General features: G+C 35.3%; 3 protein-coding genes across 3 annotated transcripts; 2 read left to right on the top strand and 1 right to left on the bottom strand.

The window, feature by feature from the left end:
- The first annotated feature begins 1975 nt into the window (after positions 1-1975).
- LOC107791932 (transcription factor MYB98-like) lies at positions 1976-4083 on the top strand. Its single transcript, XM_016614091.1, has 3 exons — positions 1976-2499; positions 2629-2755; positions 3601-4083. The coding sequence occupies exons 1-3, from the start codon at positions 1976-1978 to the stop codon at positions 4081-4083; spliced, it is 1134 nt and encodes a 377-aa protein (XP_016469577.1).
- Positions 4084-13291: 9208 nt separating this feature from the next.
- On the top strand, positions 13292-15138 carry LOC107791936 (fasciclin-like arabinogalactan protein 4). Its single transcript, XM_016614095.2, has one exon. The coding sequence runs from the start codon at positions 13570-13572 to the stop codon at positions 14848-14850; it is 1281 nt and encodes a 426-aa protein (XP_016469581.2). The 5' UTR covers positions 13292-13569; the 3' UTR covers positions 14851-15138.
- A 4349-nt stretch (positions 15139-19487) lies between these two features.
- LOC107791935 (phosphoenolpyruvate/phosphate translocator 1, chloroplastic) lies at positions 19488-23573 on the bottom strand. The gene is made up of 9 exons (XM_016614094.2): positions 22920-23573; positions 22421-22543; positions 22183-22335; positions 21870-21955; positions 21651-21735; positions 21247-21366; positions 21034-21102; positions 20063-20192; positions 19488-19885 (listed from the first exon to the last, which is right to left on the bottom strand). The coding sequence occupies exons 1-9, from the start codon at positions 23310-23312 to the stop codon at positions 19809-19811; spliced, it is 1236 nt and encodes a 411-aa protein (XP_016469580.1). The 5' UTR covers positions 23313-23573; the 3' UTR covers positions 19488-19808.
- Between the last annotated feature and the right edge of the window lie 2788 nt (positions 23574-26361).

A 26361-nucleotide genomic window follows, 5' to 3' on the forward strand; every position in this document is an offset into this window, starting at 1 on the left:
GAAGAGAGTCCTAATAGATAAGAAATTTAGGGTAAAACCCTAACATATTCTTGTAGTCTTCAACATATTCGAATACAAGCATACCATGCAAGAGACAAATGATAGCAAAGAGTTTAGTCCTTTTCATGCCAAATTTTGATTACCCATTTAATTTTGTTGCTTTTAGAACACAACAAAGGCATTGTTTTAAGTTCATAATCACACATCTCCGGGAAGTTTCAAAGAGATACTTTTCAGTCCACCAATAATTAAAATATAAAGTATAATTGTTTACCCGTAAAATAGCACAGTTAAATTTATACGTAGTTTCTAGATAAGTGAACTAATTTGATCCCGATATAATATAATTATCGAAGAAATACGCAGTACTTAGCCTTGGAATGTAGATGAAATAGCAAAGATAGTGATTCCGTGAACACGGTTTCCGAACACAGCAATGATGGGATCAAAAAGCAAGAGAGTGAGATTGTATAAAGCTTTGTATAGAATATAATATATGTTCTTGCCAGAAATTTCGTGTCCCTTACAATGATAACTCGGCTCACTATTTATAGTTATGTCTAGGGAAGAAGGTCCTAGGATCGTACCCTCCTTTAATGTCAATTATGAGGGTCGTTGATTAAGATGTAACGTTGAGTGTAAATGCCAAATTCTTTGTAATGGACCGTCGCTCTTAATGCTGTAGAATATTTCTTAGTAAATGCAACCGGGCGCAGAGCATTTATATCACTTTTATGAACGTTATCCGTTCCGGTGACAAGTACAGTGACTGCGTTCAGTTCTCAGCCATTCCATCTTGAATTCCACGTGTCCTCCTTTTAGTAAGTCACGCGTCATATCATATTTTACCTTATACAATAATCAAATCCAAATTGTTGTTGTTTGCCTAAACGACTTACTACAAATAATTAAAATATAAGAGTATACTCTGGTCAAACCTAGTAACTATCCTATTCTTAATTAAATGGAATTAACATACATTCACTAACTTCCTCTAGGTCTTATATGACAAATTTAGTATTGATATCACTTTAAATGACAATTAGTAATTTCGAAATTTAATGCTACAATAGAAAAGAGGTAAGAGGGGGAGAGTGCTTCAGTTACAAAATCGATTTATGTCATTTATTGTCTTGACTTTAATAAGCGAGGACACTTGTCTCATGCAAAATAGACTTGTTTTCAAAGTCTTTTAAAAGTACCTTTAAGGACATTCTTGTTGACTATTGTCGTTAGATTTCTTGTGTTTGACCTTTTTGCATGGTAAAAAGAAATTAGAGTACTATAATTGTAACATTCCAAATTGGACATTAGGATAAAACTATGGCAAAAAAGATTTTTTTTTTTTTATCTCTACACAAATGCCATGACCAAAAATGCCGTTCTTGGAGAATTTTAGCTTATACTTAAAAAATAATGTCTTTCATTCTATGCTTATTTTATATAAACAATCAAAAACTACATATTAAAAATCGATATGGTACTAACTAGATTAATTTTATGATAAAAAAAATAATTTAGTTAAATACAAGTATATGAGAATTAGTTATGGTGGGAAAACAAAGAAAAAAGAACTTGTGAATTTGTGTCAATGTGATTAGCAAGAGGATATAGTCGCACACTCCAAAATATATCTCGAAAGAGGACTCAATCTTTGCAGAATCAAATAGCAGAGAAATCAAAGATTATGTCATCAAATTGACAAAATTCAACAAAAAGAGAAATATTATGATTATTACAAAACAATCCCAATTTGGTAAAAACATTTCTCAAGTTTTGACCAAAGAATAGCCATTGGATCATCCAGGTTACAAGAGGTCCAGATACATTCACACTGCAATAAATGTCTCTCCCTATTCTTTACTACTACTATTAACATAACATAGAAATATAGCAAAAAGAGAGAATGAAAATCTGAAATCACCATTTTTTTTTCCTTCCTCCTAATTCTTCCTCTCATGTTTTATTCCTTCCCATGGAGTTTAATCAAAGTAGTAAACAAGACTTCTCTATTCAGCCATACAACAATGAAGATATGAATGATGTTTTTTGCACACTCTCTAAAGATTATCTTCAAGATTTTCATCACCTTGATCTTTCCTTTACCCTTCCAACCCTCAACATCCCTGATCACAATTTCATGATCGAAACGAATGGTTATGACCCGTTATTTGATCCATTCTCGAATATTAAGGATAATTATTCATCAATGGATCAAGATTTCAACTTCAATTATGAGTTTAAGCCATTTGATCAAAATGGTACAAGTGGTAGTACACTAGTCAACTTTAATGTTGTGCCTGATGAAAGTTCATGCATTACTACTGCTGATAATAATGGTAATTATGGTCAAAAAGAAATTGGTGGAAGAAAGAATAAGAAACAAATTACAAAGAGCAATGAGAACAGTTTATCTTCTTCATCTATGAGAAAACTAGGAAGGGGTCGAAAAAAGTACTCTAAATCAGCCAAAGGACAATGGACTATTGAAGAAGACAGGTATTTTAGTTTCTTTTTGGGAAGAAGGATAAAAACCAATGTTACTTATTAGTATTAAATAATTCCTTTGGATGTTTTACGTTTAGGAAATTTAAGTAATCTTATACTATATACATGATACGTGCACAGGCTTTTGATACAATTGGTAGAGAAGTTTGGAGTTAGAAAATGGTCTCAAATTGCTCAAACGCTGAAAGGGAGAATAGGGAAGCAATGTAGAGAGAGGTGGCACAATCATCTTAGACCTGATATCAAAGTATGATTTTACTTCTTCCTTTGGTATTAACTATTTCTTTCCTTTCTTTTGTTTTGACTATCCTCCCAGATTTGTTATTTTTATCTTTGTTAAATGTAAGTTTATCACCTCCCATCTAAAGGGTCTTTTTGCTTTCCTTGAGGTCTTTCTTTCTGTATCTGTATATATGCATGTGGTAGAATTTCTCATTCAAATGCTTACAACGTGTATCCATAAACTTTGAATTATACGGGGAAAAAAATTAATTAAAAAGAAAATGATATGCTAACTCTACAAAATAACAAGAATTAGTTACGAAATTTTGTCGCTAATTTATCATTAAATCGCTCGTACCTAATATAATTTTTTGATAATTTGTTTTATAAGATGATTTAGAGACGGAATTATAATATTTTTACGAAATCCATAATGCTAATGTTTCTAACATCTCCCTTTCCAAACAATTGGCTTCTTCATTTCAATTGGATCATATATATGCGTTTTTCCTACGTCTACACTTGAAGGAGAGTCTTGGTGTAACTGATAAAATTATTGTCATGTGACCAGGAGGTCACGGGTTCGAGCTGTGTAAACAGCATCTTGCAGAAATGCAGGATAAGACTGCGTACAATAGGCCCTTGTAGTCCGGCTCTTTCTCGGACCCCGCGCATAGCTAAAACTTAGTGTACCGGGCTGTCTTACATTTTAAGTGTAGCTAAAACTTACAATTCCCTTATTTTTTATTTTAAAGTTCTTTTTATTACAAAAGGAGACAGTGAATTGAACCAATACCATTGTATATGAGAATTTCACCGGTACCATTAGATTTATTGATTTTAATTTATTTTGTAATTGTTTTTGAGCAGAAGGATTTATGGACAGAGGAGGAAGACAGGGTCTTAATCTCAGCTCATGCGGAAGTAGGAAATAAATGGTCCGAAATTGCAAAAAGAATACCTGGAAGAACTGAAAATTCAATTAAAAACCATTGGAATGCAACAAAAAGAAGGCAATTTTCAAGACGAAAATGCCGCACCAAATGGCCAAGGCCAAGCTCTCTCCTCCAGAATTATATCAAAAGTTTGAACTTCGAAAAAGGTAGCAATGACACAACCCTTAATAATAATGCACCTAAATTAGAGCCATTTGAGTTATGTGACAAAGGCAATATCCAGCAATTAGTTGCTGATTATGATTTTAGTCAAGTCCCAGAATTTGCTTTGGACGACAAACTGTTTGATGATTTGGAGATTCCTTATAATGAACTGCCCCAATTGATGCAAGCTGGTGAAGTGAATACGGAGGCTGACTTGATGGATTTGATTTCTAGTGTTAATTATGAGATATAGTAATACTTTGAAATATGAAAATGACTGTAATTCCTCAAGAGATATATAGAGACAAATATTTATAGGTGTTTTTAAATTAAGAATGACTATAGTACTTATGAATATGTCATAACAACTGTTTGTTGGAATTATTTTATGTCTAATTTGTTAATTTGACATCCATTAACGACATGAAATGGGTACCCCAAAAAACAAAATGAAGACCTAAGCGTAGCATATGAAAGTTAACGGCTATTCCGACTATTTCAATTCGATCATATGACTTATTTTGTTTATTAGAAGTCAATTTGACTAAACTTTGAAGCTAAATTAGATTATTTTAATTAAATATTTTAAAATTAAAATTTAGATATTCAAAACTATACGATAAATACTATAAGTTACAATTTTTTCCTTTCAATATGATAAAAAGATATTTAAGATATTGGTTAAACTTTATACTATTTGACTCTCGTGAAATATATCATTTAAAATTAAAATGAAGAAAGTACTTAACTCCTAATATAGGATTTTGAGGGCAAGGTGAAGCCGAGACTACTTCTAACTAGGGGTGTACAAAGGAAACCGACAAACCACACCAAACTGATAATCCGAATCAAACCGAGAAAATAAACCCGACTATGGTTCGGTTTGATTTGGTTTGGTGTTGGAAAAAAAACCAGTCATAATTGGTTTGGTTTTAACTAAAATAAGTCAAACCGAAACCAAACTAATATAACCCGACATTACATGTATAGAAATTTTAGATATATTTAATACATAAAAGTACTTATTGTAATGTAATTTATAAATACTTCTTAAACTTATTCATAATTTTATCTTTTAAGATGTTATTTCAAGGTTTGAAAACATTATGAATCAAGTAGGAGAAGAGGAACACTTAATTAGGGTTTCATCTATCAATGAGAGAGAATTGGGGTTTGTATACGTTTGTTACATATGAGAATGACTCGATGGGTCTTTCTAGAAACACATGCCCGTATTTATATGATGGGCTCACTAAGGCTAAGCTAATGAAAGCTGATAGAATATATAATGGGCTAAGAATAAAATAGGCTAAAGTTATAGAATGGCCCAAATGCAAAAAAAGGCTAATTAAATAAACTCTACAACTATTAATATTTATGTCTTGGTTTAGATGCTAAATAATCCATCAGCTCAACATTTAGCAAAAGAAGGCACTAACCCACCTTCAACTTGCCCAAAAGATCATGATGAAGAGCACCAGGAAGGAGCTTGGTGAGAACATCTGCCAATTGTTGAGTAGTAGGGACATGAGATAGCTGGATCAGACCATCAGAAAGTTTAAAGTGACAGTCAACTTCAATATGCTTGGTCTTTTTATGAAAAACTGGATTCTTAACTATATGTAAAGCTACCTGATTGTCACAAAAGACAGAAAAGGGAAGAGATACAGAGATACCAAAATCATTGAGCAGCCTAGAAAATCAAGCCAGTTCAGCAATCACCTTACTAAGAGCCCAATATTCAGTCTCAACAGAGGACAATGACATAACGGGCTACTTTTTGGACTTTCAGCTGATGAGACTATCCCCCAAAATAACACAGAAACCAGTAACAGATCTGCGAGTATCAGCGCAGGCAGCCCAATCACTGTCTGAGAAGGCATGAATGGAGAAATTAAGAGAATCTGAATAAAAGAGGCCCAGATCCACAGTGCCCTTAAGATATCTAAGGGCATGAAAAGCAGCAGACATATGGAGAACTCTAGAAGACTTCAAGAACTAACTCAAATGTTGAACAGCAAAACAAATATTAGGCTTGGTATGTGTAAGAAAAATGAGCTTACCTACCATGCTCTTATACTTGTCAGGAGAAGGAAATAAGGTACCAGAATCAACATGTAATTTACCATTGAGTTCCAAAGGACAAACCACAGGAGAGACATCAGCACAATCAAACTGTTGGAGCAAATCAGATATAAATTTCTTCTAATTAAGAAGAACCCCACCAGGAACATCAGACACCTCAATCCCCAGGAAATAATGTAGAGAACCCAGGTCTTTAATGCTAAATTGATCATCCAAAAACAGTTTGAGTGCAGAAATTTTATCAGTGTCATCCCCAGTTACTATAATATCATCCACATAGACTGCCAAGAGAACTAAATTCCTAGGTCTGCCCTTAATAAACAAGGAGTAGTCATTAAGTGAATGTATGTAACCTCTAGAGGATATGGCTTGGGACAACTTAGCATCCTGATGGTAAGCTATAAACCCGTATTTTAATTATAATATTATACTCTAATTACTAAATTTTATGTGTGTTTGAGCTTAAACGATAGTGATTTACACTTATTATGTGTTTTATACCTTGTAGGAAAAGATTCCAAGCTATTAAGGTAATTTAGAGCTAAATCGAATAAGTTAAAGCTTTGAAGTCTGAGTAGAAGCCCAAGCAATTAAGCCGAGATCACGTTTGGGGGTCGAGGACCAAGTCTGGATATCAAAAAAATGACAAAACGAAATTACTCTGTAAAATCTGCACAGTCGCGCCGTGAGGCGCGGCGCGGCAGTGAAAATATGGCCAGATAAGATTTTGCAAAATGTTCTGGAATTCTCTATAAGTGCACCGCATGGCGCGGCGCGGTAGCACAAAAATATTAGAGTAATCTCCTATTTCGGCTAAAAAGGGTAGTTTCGTCCGGGTTTACTTTGGGGACGACTTAAATACACCAGAAAACACAATTTGGGGGACTTTTGACAGATTTTAAACCTAAGGAGGCTAAGGAGGAGTTAGAATAATACAAGCACAAGGATCTTATCATTCCTTCCTCACTCAAGATCCGAGTTTGTATCGAATATATGTTTTCCTATACTTTAATTATATTTGTGATGAATTTCTCCATGTCTATGGAGTAGTTCCCTTTAGGGTTTGACGGATTTGGTGTATTGATGATTGTTTGTGGATTATAACTCTAGTTTTATGTATTTGAATTATTTTGGAAGATTTAGTTATTGCATCTATATTCACTAGTTTGTGTAATCGAGAGATGCATAACTTATGATAGCTTTGCAATATATTGTTGGTTGAGTTCATAGATTTTTCTAAGTAATCGAAAGAGGCTAGTTGAATCCTGGATTAAACCTAGTTAGGAGAATAATCGAAAGAGGTTTTCCTAAAGACCGATCCACTATGCATTCTTTCATATCTTCACAGTGCTTAAATTGGTTCATCTCATGAGGTTAAGACTTAATCGAGAAAGCAGTTTCTGCTGAACGTTTGAACTAATAATAGAGTGAATTCGAGAGACTCACTTGAACATTGGAAGTGAATTATCTAGTGTTAGATCCCGAAGAATTATCTTGCACCTATCCTGTCAAAACCTATTTTCTTCCACTGATAACCTTAGTTGCTTATTCCTTGTCTCGATAGTCATTAGTCAATAGCTTTAGATTCTTAGTTAATTTCAATTCTTAGTCATATAAATCTCAATTTGTGGTCCTCCTAGATAGCAATCAAGCTAGAAACTACGAGAATACTGTTTAAATCCAATCCATGTGGATACGATATTATACTATACTATCTTTGATTAGAAAGCACAATTTAAGTGTGTATTTTGCGCTCGTCAATACCACTACCTTGAAGCCTGCCTCAACCTATAAAGAAACTTTTTCAATCTACATATAAGGAGAGCAGAACCAGAAGGAGCAGAAACACTAGAAATACTCAAACCCTTGGGCAACTTCATGTACACCTCCTCATCTAGGTCACCATGGAGGAAGGCATTATTGATATCTAATTGTGAAAGAGTCCAGTGTTTCTTAACATCCACAACAACTAAACAATTGACAGTACACATCTTAATGATAGGAGAGAATATTTCTATGAAGTTAACCCCTTCAACCTGTGTATACCCCCTAATGACAAGCCTAGCTTTATACCTTTCAACATTGACATCACCCTTGTATTTAATTTTGTAGACCCACTTACAACTTATTGGCTTCTTACCAAGAGGCAGAAGAATAATGTCCCAAGTATGATTAGCATCCAATGCTTCAAACTCCTTTCTCATGGCATCCTGCCAAGCTGTGACTTAAGTAGCTTAAGAGTATGAAAAAAGTTCAGTTTCTAGGGGAGAGGAAGAGAAACTGGAACTAGAGAAGGAAGGAAGTTTGCACACATAATCCTTCAGGTAAGAGGGGGTGTTATGTTGCCTAGAAGACCTCCTAACTTCAGGAGGGGATAGAGAAGGAGGAGTAATGCCAGGGTCAAAGCTTAGAGGAGGAGAAGAAGGGAAAGAAGGATCAGCATGCACAGTTTCAGCAGGGAAGGAATTAAGAGCAGGGGAAGAGGTAGAAGGACTGACAGGGACAAAGGGAGATTCCCCAGTAGCCTGGGAATCAGGAAAGGGAAAAGTTAAAGGTGGAGAAGAGAATGTAGCAGAAGTGGTAGGTGTGGCAAAAGGGAAGCATGTCTCATGGAAGACATCATCTCTGGAAACAAAACATTTCTTAGAGGCTAGATTGTATAACTTGTAACCCTTTTTTGGCAAAAGGATAGCCCAGGAAAACATAAGGGATTGCTCTAGGTTGAAGTTTGTCTCTCGGGGGAATAGGAACAATAGCATAGGCAAGGCAACCAAAGGTCTTCAAATGTGAGTAATTAGGAGCCTTACCATACAATACCTCATAAAGAGATTTATTTTGAAAAATCTTAGATGGAATTCTATTGAGCAAGTATGTAGCAGTTAAAAGGCAATTCCCCCAAAAGGTGACTGGCAACTTGGACTGAAAGAGTAAGGCCCCACAAGCCTCAAGGAGTGTTCTATATTTTCTTTCAATTACACTATTTTTGTTGAGGAGTGTGTGGGCAAGTAGTTTGATGGATAATTCCATGTTGACTAAAGAAGCAAGAGCCATTATGGCTGGAACCTAGCTCTAAAGCATTGTCACTTCTAATAGTTTAGACAGAAACATGAAATTGAGTTTGGACCATTGCCAAAAAGAATTTGATCATGGAAAAGGCAATACTTTTAGAACCCAGTAGATGAGTCCAAGTAGCCCTAGAAAAATCATCAACAATAGTAAGAAAGTATCCTGAACCAGAGGAGATAGGTGTGTGATAGGGTCCCTAAGTATCAATGTGGATTAACTGAAAAGGTCTGGTTGTACTAATGGAACTGTCAGGAAAGGGAAGCCTAATTTGTCTAGCAATGGGACAGACAGAACAAGGAAATGGTTTCTAGAAGCAAGAGAAGAAGACAAAATAGAAATATGCTATATTTGCAAAAGGAATATGTGCCAATCTTTGATGCCAAATGAAATTCATATCATTCACAGCAGCATTATTACAAATGGAATTGCTAACATTGGAAGGTAAAACAACATTCTTAGAACTAGAAGAAGAAACAGGTTTACATGAATCAGACAAAGAACATACACAAACTGTGATGCATGAGTTAGAGGTAGAGGAATTTGTAGAATGTGAAGATGGAACCCAAGTAAACTTGTACAAACCAACCTCCTCTCTACCAAGATCCAGAGGCATCTTCAGAGAAGGAGCATGTAACATGTGCAGAAAATAGGAAGTTGCAGTAAATAAAACTATACAATGCAACTGCTTTATTAGTTTGTGAACAGAAATTAAGTTGTGTTGGAAGAAAGGGACAAACAGCACATTATGAAGAGTGATGAAGGGAGTTAAAGCAAAAGATCCAGTGGAAGTTACTTTCACTTTGTACCCATTAGGAAGTATTACAAGGTAAGGTATAGCTAAAGGTGTAATGTTAAGAAGTAAGTTTTTATTAGAGGTCATGTGGTCAGAAGCACCTGAATCTATTATACAGGTGATAGATTTAATTTGTGTAAGCATGCAAACTTTGGAATCAGAAATAGGACTCTCAGTTAGTAGAGTACTAGCAAAATTAACATAACACATGAGATTAGGAGGCTGAGCATTAGAAGAATCTCCCAAGTGAGTATGTTGCAGTAGGGTCATCAGTTGATTATACTATTGTTTGCTCAATCCTGGAATCACAGAGCCTTGACCATCAATACTTGGAACAAAATGAAGATCCTCAGTGAAATTTCCAACAAGGTCAGTTGCACTGGCCTCAGAAGGAGCAAGTTGAGCACAAATAGTGGTATGGGCAGCATCTTTCTTTCCTTTGTTGAACTTAGGACTATGTGGGTACCCATGAATCTTATTTCACTTATCAACCAAGTGGCTAGACTTCTTGCAGTATTTACAGAACAAATGTGCCATATTCTGGTCAAAATTAACCCTTTTGTGTATACTTCCTGGGAGGAGGGGGATTGGAGGCTATATTTTGGTTGACCCTAAAGTTTTGATTGGCCCCAAAAGCAAGCCCAAGTTTATTAGTTGCACTAACATTGAAAGACATAGAGTCAAGATTGAACTTGGAGGTAAATTGGACTTGTCTTTGTTTTTCATCATTAAGGAGGATATTATAGGCACTGTCAAGGCTAGGAGAGGGTTCCATCATAAGCGAGTTGCTCCTCACCCCCGAATATGTTTCATTCAGCCCTATGAGGAATTGAAATAACATATGTTCCTCATCCTCTTGTAGAATCCCAGGCTTTGCAGCACAAATGCATCTTTGCCCATGGTTAGTACACATTACACTAATTCATCCCATAACCTTTTTAATTGGTTAAAATATGAGGCTATATCCTGTGGGGCTTGGGAAGTGTATGGGCAAGTTCTCTCTTAAGTTCAAAGATTTTAGTCCTATTTGCAGTACCATATCTAGTCTGCAGTTGTAGCCATATGCTTTGTGCAGTCTCAGAATACTGCACATTTTCAGCTATCTCAGGAGATAGAGAGGCAGTTAACCAAGAGATCACCATGTTGTTATACATGTCCCACATTTTTTGTTCAACCCCAGTGGTAGATGGTCGGGGACATGCGCCATCAACAAAGGCTATCTTATTCTTAGCCGAGAAAGCAACTATCATCTTCCTTTTCCAAGCCCTAAATCCACTACCCGAAAAAGGGATAGGAACAAAGGATATACCAGGAATATCATAAGAGTGCACAAATAGGAGACTCGTGGGATCAGTGGAGAAGTTATTAGGGCTACCCATGACTACTTCACAAAGAAATGAACAGAAGGATCGACAATGGAAGAGAAAGAGAGAATTACATCAAAATCTCAGCAAAACTATACATGCAAGAGCCCTAATTAGAGAAAGGAATGAGTTTACCTAACTTTTTCACTACCAGAGAAGAACAACCTTCAAATCAGTCGTAACCCTAGCACCAAGAGATATTAACCCAAAGTACGTAGACTCCCCGGATATAAGCTCAAAACGCCGGAAATTAACCCAAAACGTTGAACTAAGACACCTATCAGCAAAAACACCTTCTTCGTCTGAACAAAATGTCGATTCACCAACCACCGGAGAAGAGAAACTTAACGAAACAGAATCGGGGTAAGATCGGACGAAAGAGCAAGACGAGATGTACCAAAATCTCTGCCCTGATACCATGAAAACATTATGAATCGAGTAGTAGAAGAGGAAAACTTCGTTAGGGTTTCATCTTTCAATGAGAGAGAATTGGGGTATGTATATATTTGTTACATATGAGAATGACTCGATGGGTCTTTCTAGAAACACATGCCCGTATTTATATAATGGGCTTACTAAGGCTAGCTATGAAAGCAAATACAAGAATGGGCTAAGAGTAAAAATAGGCTTATAATACATAGTGGCCCAAATATTAAAAAAAAAGACTAATTAAATAAACTCTACAACTATCAGTGTTTATGTTTTGGCTTAGATGCCAAATAAGCCATCAGCTCAATATGGACTTAGAACTTTTGAATGCTCCAATAAATTTTATGGCCCATAAAAGTTAATAACTCAAATAATGCTAACAAAAGCCCAAACTAAAATCAAATCAATACTAATTAATGCTAATAGAAGGCATCCAATTCAGTACTAGGAATGACGATGTGTTGGATATCTATTTTTAGTTTTACAATGATTTAGATAAAAATACATAACTTATTTTTATTTTTTCTTTAGTGTTTAGTCATATAATTAATACTCCCTTACTAATCATATTTATTTTAGCATGACTTAGTACTTTTATATTATTTTTATTTTTATTATGAATTATTAATTAGCAATATTTATTTTATGTGATTTTATTATCTTTGTTGTTAAATATTTTAGGATAATGTCATGACACATCTCATGTTTTGTATTATTTTCTTGGGAAACACCTTATATAGTTGTATCTTACTAGGATTAAAGAAATATTTGGAGCACAAGTTATATATTTTTGTGCTATTTATTGGAAAAAATCGAAGACTCGAGAAAAAATAAAATTAAAAAATCCAAATTTTATTGATTTGATTTGGCCTTTAAGTTTAATAATCCGATACGATCAGTTTGATTTGGTAATTGAAAATTTTGAAACAACCCTATCCTTCTAAACTTTTTGCTCCAATAAACAAATTTGCCTTACTTTTACTTGTGTGATGGGGTCCAGGTATCGGTGTACTTTGTCTTAATCGGACATAAAGGCAATCTCTCATAAGTCATAACAGCTAGTAGACAGCTTTAATAACAACTAGAAAGAATGAATTATAATACGTGGATTAGCTTTTAGAATACTAGTAGTAAATCTTTAGAATGCACTTTGTCCATAAGTTGAGTTGGAAGATTCAACCTGCCAAAATCAACACACAATTTTCGGAAAATAATTTTTTCATGAATTTTTTTTACTTTTTTTCGGAATAAGTGTTGATTTTTTTTTTTTTAAATTTCGAAAAAATAATTTTTTTGAAAAAATAATTTTGTCATGTTGGATTGCTTAGGTGGATGGTCATGTAAGCAAATCTAACCCAGTTTGACTGTCATATCACCTTCAATGACAAGACTAATAGTTTAAGGACATTTGTGGTCCAAAAAATAGACGGCAATGATATTTTTGGTACCAAAAATAAACAAATAATATTTTTGAGTTATTTCATATAGTTCAATGACTTTTTTGATTATTTTTTATTTTTTTTTACTTAACTTAACTACACATTGTCTTTTTTTCGTGCATTCCTATAAGGTGGCTCCCCCTCTTAACATTGGATTGTACATTTGTACTTATTAAACTCCACAAATCAAATACTCGCGTAGTCTATGTGAAAATCTATAGGTTATCTTATGTATGATAAAATATAAAGTAAGTATAATTAACTAAAAACAAAATTAACAGGCTAATCAATTCATACATTATTTTTCACATAAATAGTTACGACATTTTACTCCTTGTATAACTAATCTTCGAACTAAACCGCCCCTAAATTATCATACTTAAAAATCCTGTTAAACGTTAAAATATATGAATATAATAATTTGCAACACAATCATTATCACATCAACCCCCAAGGAAGGGGTAGAAGGGGGGGTGGGGTAGTTGGAAGCCAAGGTGGGCAATCTCTGTTCAGTCCCTCAGCTTCTCTCACTTTCATCACTCTCTGCTTCAATCTTCAGAACAATGGCAACCACAATTTCTATTTCCTATTTTACCCCTACCACCCTTTTCTACTTCCTTCTCTTGTCCACTTCCCACTTCCCCATTTTAGCCATTAACATCACCCATCTCCTATCTTCATACCCTGATCTCTCCGACTTCACTAATCTCCTTTCCACCACCTCCGTCGCCGCCGATCTAGCTCAGCGCTCCTCTGTCACCATCCTCGCCGTCCCCAACACCTTCCTCCGCTCCTCCGATCTGATAAACAACCGTCCTCCGTCGTCCTCCTCTGTCAACCTTGCCGATGTCCTCCGTTACCACGTACTTCTGGAGTACTTCTCTTGGCCGGATCTCCGCCTTATCCCCCCTACCGGAAAACTAATCACAACTCTCTTTCAAACCACAGGACGTGCTCCGAACAACTTCGGGTACGTTAACATAACCCGTGACCCGACTTCAAATGCCATCACTATCCATTCATCAAATTCAAACGCTACTATTATCTCTCTCGTAAAAACCCTTCCTTATAACATCTCCATCTTCACCGTTGATTCTGTTCTAATTCCAAATGGATTTAATCTAATGGCATCTGAAACCCGTCCTCCTCTAGGCCTCAATATAACGAAGACTCTTATCGACGGTCACAACTTTAACGTCGCGGCGTCAATGCTGACGGCGTCAGGAGTGGAACAAGAGTTTGAAGATGACGAAGGTGGTGCAGGAATAACGCTGTTTGTACCGACAGACCAAGCATTTTCGGATCTGAAGTCATCAGTGAGATTCCAATCTTTGTCGGCGGAGAAAAAAGCTGACGTGTTAAGGTTCCACGTTTTGCACTCGTATTATCCGCTCGGTTCACTGCAGTCGATAGTGAATCCGGTTCAACCAACATTAGCAACGGAGAAAAATGGGGCTGGAAGTTTCACCCTTAATATTTCTAGGGTTAATGGGTCGGTGGCTATTGATACCGGGATCGTTCAGGCGTCGGTGACTCGAACGGTGTTTGATCAAAATCCAGTGGCGATATTTGGAGTATCCACAGTTTTGTTACCGAGAGAATTTTTTGGTAAGAATCCAATTGAGGTGAATAAGCCAAGTGGTGGAGTAGCTGGATTAGCTGGCCCGCCGGAGATTTCTCTCTCGCCGGATAATTCGCCGGATATTGACGGTTCAGCTAGCCACTTGTCTTCACCGCCGGGATTAGGGAATAAAGGTACGGCGGCGGCGGCGAACAGGATAAGTGTAGTGAGAATTATTTTGGGTTTATGGTGCATAGGATTCTACCTACTGGTAATTAATTAATTATCAAATCGTGTAATTATTCTTTTCCTGCTATTTCCATTTTTCACACGGCAAATTGAATTCTGGATGGTACCAGAAAGAAGCAATTATTCCTGCCAACGTGTTAATTTTTTGTCTTTATGGAAATGATTTAGGTCAGGCAGTACCAATTTTTGTCCTTTTACTTTTCTTTTCTTTTTTAATCTTAATTTATGTTGTTGTAATTTGTAAAGAGCTCCGTTTTATTTATTGCAATTTCTAGATGAGTATGTTTATGATCTGTGTAAAAAAAATGCAAGTTTTTGCATAGCTTTTGCATTGTAGTTTAGTTTACACTGATTAGAGAAAAAAAGTTGAGATCTTTTTGCTTTTGTACAGGATATAATGGCTAAAATGTTTACGCAGGTCCCAAATCCCACTTGAGAAAATTCAGTTGAGTTTTTATTTAATGGACGAAAGAGTGTTAATTTTGAGTAAATATACTTTACATTTGTCATAATCCATGTAAAATTAAAGCCTAGTGCAACACTGATATAAGATTTTTTTTTCATCCAAAATGACATGAGATTGACCAGTCTTTTGCTGAAATATCGGATCTTTAACGGAAAATACCAATATTAGATTATTCTTTATAGATTTTGTTAGCTAATCAACCAAAGAAGGAAAAAGTACATCTCTTCGGGGGGGGGGGGGCGCTTGTCTCAGCAATACCGTACCCAAGAATAGAAGCCATTAAGGTCATTTTAGGTGGATTTTTCTCTTTTTCTTTTTTGAACTTTTTTGGTGGCGTTTGCTTTGAAAATTCAAAGCCTGTTTTAAAGAAAATCATTTTTTGCAAAACTCTTATTTGAAGAAGTAAACTTTTTTTTTTTTGGCAAAATCAACAGACAAATTAGAGTTTGCAAAAGTTGAACTTTTTTTTTTTAATAACAAAATACAGTATCTGCATTTTTCCACTTGTTTGGAAGGTGGAAGGAGATATTTAGGTCACAAAAAAGTGTTTAAGAAAACGTTTGAATCTATTTGGATCGGTGATCGAACATTGGTGGGTCATTATTGGTGAAAATGATGTGCCGAAACTTTGGTTTTTAGGCAGCCATGGCAGTTATCCATTGATTATTCCCATAACCCCAATAGCATTGTAGACCCCTGCAATTAGAGCCACTGTTTTGTTGTATCTGACATTAACAACCCTGTGTATTGGACTGATCTGAAATATATTGCAAAGGTATATGGGCCATTGGGCAAAGTGACTCATATCGCTCTCGTTCTCGTATTTCATTCATGGGCTCAGCACAGTATTTGGTAGAACATTCGACTTCCCTCCCCTTTTTCTCCATATTTATTTATTTACTAGTAGTATTTATAAATATGCGTTGCACGTTAATAATGGCACATGATAATTTAAATATTTATTTATATGAAAGAATAATAAAATTTAATTAATGAAAAAAATTTATATATAATAATACAACAATAATCTAAATGCCGAAAAATATTACTACATCAGCATAATACGTGAATTCAAAATTAAAGGACATCATCAGAACTTACACAAATGATCAATTTTAGTCATGTTAAGTAGAAAATTATGTATTGTAGTTTAAAGGTATCTAATGTGATGGTATCTTATCGAATATTTCTTTATAGACGATGTTTTTTTGTGTATGTTTCCTTCTAAATCTTTGGTTGCTCTGCCATAAACAGAACTGTTGTTATCGATATTGATATCTCTCTTGAAAGTGCAACATATAGTTATTCGTGTAAGAAAACATATTGTTGTAAATATAGTCCAATATCTATGATGTTTGTCCTTGTGCTTTATTTATTATAACTACAAAACATAAACATACTAAAAATTATTTTCACACACATTTAAAAGGATATTCTTTAGTTTTGGAAGATGAAAGTTGAATTCGGAGATAAACACATACTTAAAAGCACATTGACAGTATCATAAGTTCTACATGTACGACGTTATTGTCAAAACTTATATATACCATATGTGTACTATTACATAAGCTATTCGGCGGAAGTTTTCAGAAGCAGGACGGACACATTTTTCTTCAAAATCAACCTATATGCAATGGAAGATCAATTTTAACTTAATCTAATATATATATGGTGACACTATAATACGTAAGAAATAATGAACTTGGCAACAAATATGTACGGTAGAAGGCCATTTGGTATTAAAATATTTAAGTATTTTTCTTTGTAGTAATTGTTGATATCATCTTCTGCTAAGTCAAAACTGAAAAATATTTTATTTTTACCATAAAACTTAGCAATCAACCTTTTATATAGTTGATCAATTCATTCTGCTAGCTAAGATAGCTCTTTAATTTTTATCATGTAATTTGCACAAATTACATTTTAATCTAATGATGGAAATATTTTCCTTATTAAATGCACTACTATTACCATTGGGATTGATAACCAAGTGTTCTAGAAGAACTAAATCATCTTTTATTGGATACTCTTCTTCGTTTCTGACACGAGGCAAGAAGTCACTGAATATTGGATCTGTTCTTACTTTTATATTTCTTGTCATTTGAATATTTTTCATTTGAGGTCATAAGAATAATTTTGACAAGCTAGCTTTTACACTTTCTGCTTTCATCAATTTCGAAACTACTAATAGTACTTGACAGAAATCACCTCCCAAATTATTACTTTTCCACCAAATGATTCATTGATATCCAATATATCTCTAAAACTTTAGGCAATTATTTCAATCGTTTGACGCTTAGCCAAAAACGCTTCATCACATATTATCACTTTTGCTTCGCTTATAAATGTAGCACTATTTCTTGCTTTGATATATTTGTGAAGGTTATTTCAATTATTTGAAGAGGTATATCAAATTTAAAGTGAGTTGTACGACCTAATAATAAAATCATTGATGGTATACCAATTGTTCTTATGGCTAACAATATCATGCCTCTTGATCTGACATTTGTAAGTAATGCATGATATATGAATATTATTTTAATTACGCTGGAGGCATCTACAAAGAATAATCCCGCTATACCATAGTCGACTTTTTATAATAATAGTCTTGAAAGCTTATTCTTGTTCAGGATTTAACTTTGATTGTGCTTCCTCAAACACTTGTATGGCCTTCTTAATATTATACTAATCATTTTAACTTTGTGATCTAATTATTTTTAATCTCTAACACTCTTTGTATGGAATAAATTTATGTACCCTAATATTTATTTTAACTTAAAAATTAATTTTACTCATACGATGAATTTTAAAAATAATTTAATTGGATTCTCTTGCTAAATAATTATTGAAAGATTTGATTATTTGGTTTTAACATAAAAAAATAATTTATTTTATGTTGATTCAGATTCTTAATAATTATTCATCTCATGTTTGAATATTTAACCGTAATTATAATTTTATCCACCATAAATTTTATTTTCAAATAGTAAAAGGATCGATCTAACATTCCACTTTTAGATCTTTATGTTTGCAAAATCATTAGTGGTATCGACTCTTACCACCTTTTTCTTTCTCTTTCACACATTTACAGTCTTAAAAAAAATTTAGTTATACTTTAATGATTGGGTATATTTTTTAATATTACACAAAAAATTAATAATAATAAAATATTATTTGATTAGGAAAGCAGTTCAAATGTAATATAATAATATATTATCGTGAAAATTATTTTCTCAATTTCAATGCTTTATGCAGTACGTTTAACATTACTTTTATTTTTTCTTGGTATTGGATATTATAGAGTGATAATGTATTACCAATATGGAAGATTCTTATGAAATTGATTTTATTAAACCTTTCTATATATTTTTAATAAGAACTCAATAGACATGATTATTAATTTTAAAATCTTAAATATTAAAAAAATTTAACATAGAAGTTATTGTTGTCCAAAAAAAATAAGCTATTATAGTTATGTCCTTTCCCTATGAGTTCTTCTGTTTAATATTTTATGGCTATTTTGGTCTATAAATATTGTATTCGTACTTTTATAATAATATATAGGCTCTCCTGTTTCTAAATGGATTTGGACAATATAATATATTTTCAAATTAAATTTGTAATATGAATTTTTTAAGAAGTATATCCTAAAAGTAATAGGATTACATGACTAAAAATATGTCCATATTCCGAAAGTAATTATATTAATAGAAAATCTAACGTGTTCCTAAAGGTATTAGGTTTACATGCAAACACGTATTATATATCTATGCCAGAAAATAATTATACTAATATGATTCCTAAAGGTAATCATGTAAGATTTCTAATGTGTAATATTATGTCCTAAAACTAATAGGATTACAAGGCTAATGTCTAGAATTTCGGTTATGCCCTTTAATTGTGAGTTATTATGCTTAATATTATAAGATTATTTTAGTAAACCAATATTTTAGTCATACTTTTATAATAATATAGATAGATTATTTTGACAAGGGAGTTTTCCAGCGTTCTTAAGGTAATTGCTATTTTCCTTAACTACCAGCCTGTGCAATTCCTCCTCATCTCTTTTTACTTTAATTGGATATGGATATGGGTAAATTGATGCATTATAATTTCTGCTCTTCTACAAAATAACACATAATTATCGCTACGGAATGTAGACTTCCGGTATCCACTTAGAGAGACCCCTTCGAGGGAGAAAAATATTTTGAATGCAATGGTATGATGTAATCAAATATGACAAACTCTCCCCAACTCTTTGATGTTTTCAGGCTTTCAGCGCCAGCTGAAGCTACTTGGGTCCTAAACATGCCGTACATTACAAAACATATAACACCCTACAGAAGAAAGACGATAGTGATGTAGTGAAATCGTCAAATTAGCAGCAATTAGTTAAGGCTGCATCAGAAAAGAATAACTCGTCCCACATGGCACAACAAACTAAAAGAAGACCCTGCCTAGAATACAACCAAGTTTTGGTTCATCCATCTAATGATCACAATTTACCATCAAAATTGATCTAGACTTCATTCCGTTTTTGCCTTAGGTTTAATGCGCTTCACCCTTGAATATAAGAAAACTCCAGCAAGGGCCACTCCAGTGCCTACATAGAAAATGAAGAAGAAAATGATTATCATATTGTAAATAAAAAAGGCAACTTCTAACTTTTTGCATTCACATTAGTTCACTCGAGCTGCCATCTGGAAGGATTGAAATGGGAAAAGGGGTTTCCTTCTCAATCAGCTATATGATGACAAGTATAAAGTGTAAGGTGTCATACCCAAACCGTTAATGGGAGAAACAGGTGTGCGGAAGAAGAGCACGGACGTCACAATAACCACCACTCGCTTCACACAGTTACCCACAGAATGAGTAACAGGAGATACCCTCTGCAATATCATGTAAGAAACCTGCACCAATACTTGAGTGTCAGCAAGAAATAACATAACCAGCAGTAGTCGCAAATGAAAGTGACACAATTTTCAGTAATTCATGAAGAATTGTCACATTGGTTTATGAAATTACATTAAACAACGAATTCTACTAAATCAAACCAAGAGCTGCATAGTTGCAGCCGTCAGTCACACAGCCACGAGTAAACTGTACAAGAAATTTTTAGCCCGTTCTGCCTTAAAATGGCCATTGATCATAGCCAAAATTAGAAACTGCCACCCGTTTGTTTTCATAATTTTGGAGTCTTCCTGACATTTTAAAAGGCATGCAATTTAAAGCTTTCCCCCTCATCTACATCTTCAATTTTGTCAAACTGACTGCTCCAGGATGAAAAGCAGCAAAAACCTCATCGATCTTTCTAGACAAGCTCAAGCGTCTAAATAAGGCAGGCAGGACACAACTGTACTTTAGGAGATAGCAAGGAAGGAATCTGAGCTTGCCGCATGCTCAATACTGTCAAAAATACATGGCAGGAAAAGGAAAGTTCCTATCCTTTACTAGAACAAGGGAACATCCATGATCCAACAATAACAAATTGCTAACAACACACCAGCACAAAACCAAACTACAGATACACCAATTTTTTTTTACTACCGAGAAAACCCCGAGGGCCAGTGGGTGCACGGCTTGTAACTCAGTGGACCAACAATGCATAATTAGATCTCATGTGACCTTGTTTGTTCATTATTGTAGCAACATAAATTTTGTGCTTTCTCACTATGAGACAGGCTAGAATTTGAGTAGAAACGCGTAGGACTCCAATGAATCAATGAGATATATAAGGTAAAACCCTTATACCTGCTGATAAGCATGGAAGCAGAGAGCAGCAATGAGAGACCTTGTGTACAGCTGGTTGACATTCACTCCCTAGCACCAAAGGAAAATCATGAAAGTTTTTTCAAAAAGTTGCGGAAATTTCTACAATGGAACAATGAAAAAATACCCAGAGGTTCTATTTAAGCAAAGGGGTAGAACCAGTGTAAACTTCCACTTTATATAAGTATCACTTACTGCAGCCTCAAGGTATGCTGGAGTGAACTTGACACCTTCAGCGAAAAAGGCGTACGGGGCCAGCAAGAAAAAGGACATGATCGTGATTATTGAAAAGAGAGTAATATTATCCAATGAGTCCTGTTAAAAAATTACAACTGTAAACTTCGCAGCATTTCAGAAACCAACAAAAACCACCCAAGAGACATAACTTGGGTTTTGTCTAGTAAAGGCAATAAGGTTAATCCAGAAACAAGCTAGTTACTTCATGAAAAATGGAAAAGAACTATTGAACACCACACAAACATTTCGCTCTCACAAATACCATTTAATATAAGCTTGAAATATCAACCAAAGAACCCTTCAACTTTGGGTGCACATTTTCTTCATACCCTCATCTAATAGCACGAAAAAAATATTATTACCTCCTTCCGAACCATAAACTTCTTGCTGAGGACATTACGAGATTGATTAGTTAAATTAGAGGCCATTGCACTCCAAAACCCAGCCCTGGTAATCGACAAAAGAAGAACTGTATATTAAAATTTGAAATAAAACTTTTATCAAAACTGTCTCCCATTTCTATACCAAGAAAGCAACAAATCATATGGCATTATTTAACATAGAACATTTGAATTCCCCACCAATTAAAAGAGGCCTCAGTCAACGATGCCAGTGCCACTCCACCAACAATTGGTACAAGAGAAGACATAACCCATATGGTAGGGAACTGCATGAACAAGACACATCCAATGTCACTAACTATAATAACATAGATCAGAAGACAAAGAACTACATGGAAGTGAATATCTTTTCTTTTCAAGTACGCATAAATATGATCTGAATTAAGATGAAAATAAAAGGAAAAAGAGATTGAAAAATAGTTGTATTCGCGTTATCACAAGATGAATACAAGAGCTTTATATAGAAATGTAAAAGTAATCATCTAAACCACACCTCGCCTAAGAACATAGCAGAGAGAACAACAGAGAAGAATGGCTCCATAGCTTTAATAGTGTGAGTGAATGATACAGCAACTTTTCCAAGACTCATGTTGGTGAAAAGGTTGCCCAAGGTATGCACCACTGCCAACGGCAAAATTGCAACAAGCTGCCGATTGAAAATATAGAATCAGAACTTGCGCACATAATCAGGTCTAAACCAAAGCATAGTAAATCTGTCTCAATGAAGTTACCTGTGCACCACTGATTTTTGGCCTTTTATATAGATTGAGAGTCCACATTAGAATTACAAGGACACTGCCAACGGCAAATTGCACGAGAGTCACTGTAACTGGGTAATGGAACGCTTTCAGGACCTACAGAATATGCGAATCTTAATTAATGACACACCTTGCCATGTTTGGAAACACAAAAGGTAACATTTCTATCTAGTGAGGGATCCAAAATCACTTCAATTAAGTTGCAAACTATATAGTATAAATGTAGGATGAAAATGGCTCAAATTGCAAACATACATACTCAGCGAATAGATAATTCCAAAAATTTAAAAAGTTTAAATCTATAGTCTGAAAAATTTGAACGATAAATGCCTTGAAGAACCTCATAAATTACAATACATGCATGCATTTATACATACAAAAAAACACTATCAACCACAAGTAATGAAGCAATACACATATAAACAAATAGTAAAAACAACTAGGACCTCAGATCAGCGGAAGTAAAGCACACCTGTTTGTTGTAAATGTTGAAGTAGATGTTAAATAGATACCAAAGGCCGAAAAGCGATCCGAGCACCAAAGTATCCGTCAAAGGCTTGGATGTAGGGGCGTCTCCAGCGCTCTCGGGCACGGACGTGGCCCGAACCTCCACTCCGTCCGATTCACGCTCGGGAGCCGGCGGCGGAACTGAAATCCATCCATTACGATTCAACGAATCAGCTGAGCAGCGAAGAGGATTGAGTTTCCGAGCTACGGAGCCGTTTAGAGAGCCAAAACGAAGCGTCGATCGAGAAGATTGAGCAGATAAAGGATTGAATCTGAATAACGAAGCGGAACTAGAAGGCTTGTGAGGCTTCTTAGGAAGTGAAATTGACGGAGAAAACGAGATTGCAGTGCTCTGCATTTTGGCGAATCAGATCAGGGAAACTAAACTGCAGCAGAGAGAGAATGAGAAGATAAGCAGACGAGAAGATATGAATATATATTCTAAGGTAGAAAGAGGGAAAGTGTGAGGAGACGTTGGGGGCTCCGTCGAGGCGTGAGAAGTGAAGTGCAAACAGAGAGGAAAAATCAGAGTGTTCAGAAATGTTTAGGGGATATTCTGGATATTTTCCGTAACTTTTGGGGGTGCTTTTTCTATGATAATTTTGAATTGTGGGTTGGGTTGGTGAACCCAAAAAGGTGGTTGGGGATGGACCCAGGACAAATTTGTGGTAAATCATTTTCACACCAACCTGGAACGATTGTGATTGGTTAAAAATAAAAAAGAAATAAGTACCGAACGTACAATAGAAGTATGTGTTGCAAGGCTATAATATATAGGTTTAAAGGAACCCATTTGTGGTTTTTTTTCTCAAGTGCTACCGAAATGTGTGTTTAAAAAAAAAAGTGACATTTATATATAGCGTTTTTTAAAAGAGCGTTATATATATAACGTTTTTTTAAACAGCGCTATACATGCATAGCACGGTATATAACCGCGTTATACCTGTTTTGTGGGCCCACCAATAAGTCTCCTGCGTTTAACTGAAATAACAATAATTCAAATGGGTATAGCGCTCTTTAAAAGAGCGCTATACCTAAAAAAATCCAGCCCACCGAGCTAGGCATTGCCTTATTTAAAGGTGTTAGGATTTTACAAAAATCCATTCAAAAATATTCCTAACTCTCGTTCAAATTTTTCTTCTGTTAAATTCTCAAGCATTTTTTCATAATGTCTGAAGAGCGAAAAGTAAGGGTTTCATTATATTGGGGGGTGGGATTGTGGTGGTGAATAACTCTGTGAGCTATAGTTTATCTCCACAAAATCATGTTAAGTTGCCACTTACAATGGAGTACAATAGATTGGTATCGTTGTTATGTAATAAAATGAGTGTGAGGAAACGTTCGGTGAACCTTAAAGTAACCGGAAGATATCCGTATTCCATCACTCCGCAAGGGGTTGCTTGTTACGCTGAGTTTAACATCGACGATGATGAAACTTTGAAGGATTTTTTGAGGATTCCGAATGAAAATCGAAAATTTCTTGTGATAAAAATATTGGAAATGTACGTCAAGGTCAAAGACGTTCGCAATAATGAGGTTGCGCATAGTAGGGATAACCCTCAGTCATCGGGTGGTTATTCTGGAGCAGCTTTTGCCGGACAGATTCCGGATGAAAGAGTTTGCGCTGATTTAAACTTATCACCACGGACGAATGAGGAGCGAGAAAATAATTTCTCTCCTACTTTACATAATCTACAAGACGAGTGGTAAACTTTAATTTTCCTTAGTGTTATGATGTATATTTTTGTTGTATTGAATCTGTATTAACACTCATATATTCCACATGGGGTACCAGCCAGATATGACTTTTACAAGTTATGAACCCACGCCCAGTTGGAATATGCGTAGTTCTGGTGTGTTGGATCATGGTGGTCCATCCAGGAGTCATCACCAACAGGATAATGCCCATCAAGGAATGTCAGCACGTTACGACTTATAAGTGAAGTGATACATCTATATGGAAAGTATTTATTAATTTCAGTAGCTTATTATTTTGTTGTTTGTGCAGTGAAAACGAGCAAGTTGAACCACTTGTCCTCACTCAATTGCCCGAAGACGACATATTAAATCGGGATCTGGCAGATGCACAGAGTGAGGAAGAGAACAGTGATTATGACAACAATGTCGATGATTCCGGAGATGACAGACCATTCCCTCGTGAGGATGGTGATGAGAAGGAAGAGAATGAAGGACCTGATTTGACGAGGGAGTATGCTCCACCCCCTGTTAGACCAAGAGTGTACGAGTCCCAAGTGTCGTTTCATTCAAGGAAGATTCCCTACCTTGATAACTTGCCAAGTATGCCGGATGTGGATGCTCTCACAAGGAATTTTGATGAAATTCGGACAGCAATGTGAGATGATTCTAGACCAACGGTGCTGGCAAAGGGCATGCTTTTTCCTGATAAAGCACGCCTAAGCAAGGCGGCGAAAATGCACAGCGTAAAAGAGTGTCATGAGATGACGGTATGTAATTCAACTCCGGAGGTATACAAGGTTATTTGTCGTAGATGGTTTACGGGTTGTCATTGGATACTGCGTGTGAGCAAGAAGAAAACAGGTTTGTGGGAAGTGGGTAAATACATTCCCACCCACAGATGTAAAAATGGAAACATTCAATAGGAATCACTACAACTTGGATATTGACTTGATTTCTCTTGTCCTTATTCCACACCTTGAAGCGTCCATAAGGTATAAAATCAAAGAGTGCATTACATCAGTCCACCGGGAATATGGCCATACCATTATTAAAAGAAAGGCATTTCTCGGGCGCAAACGTGCGTTTGAAATTATTTATGGTAACTGGGATAAGTCATTTGCAGCTCTACCTAAGTACATGGCCGCACTGCAACACTTTAACCCTGGGACGGTTGTTGAATGGAAGCTTGAGCGGAGTTCGGAAAAACCAAAATATATATTCAATTACGTGTTCTGGGCATTTAAACCAGAAATTGATGGTTTTCCGCATTGCCGCCCGGTAATATCCATAGACGACACTCATGTCTATAGAAAGTATGATATCAAGTTGTTGATAGCCATTGCAGTAGATGCTAATGGACAAATATTTCTTCTAGCTTTTGCTATTTGTGCCGATGAAAGCCAAGAGATGTGGACGTTATTTTTGAACCATTTAAAAGAGCACGTTGTCAAACAGCGTTCCGACATTTGTCTAATATCTGATCGGCATGGTGGTATCTTAAGTTCTGTAGAGAACTTGCCTGCATGGCAAGAACCTTATGCCTACCACTGTTACTGTGTGAGGCACTTTAAGGTCAATTTCCAGAAGGCATATCCAAACAAGGATCTGCATGATTTGATATGGATGGCAGCAATAGACCACCAAAAGCATATATTTCGGAGGCACATGGAATCTATCAGGCAGGAAGATGAGAGAGTTTATCATTGGTT

Source organism: Nicotiana tabacum, chromosome 4, assembly GCF_000715075.1.
Source record: "Nicotiana tabacum cultivar K326 chromosome 4, ASM71507v2, whole genome shotgun sequence".
NCBI classification, from domain to species: domain Eukaryota; kingdom Viridiplantae; phylum Streptophyta; class Magnoliopsida; order Solanales; family Solanaceae; genus Nicotiana; species Nicotiana tabacum.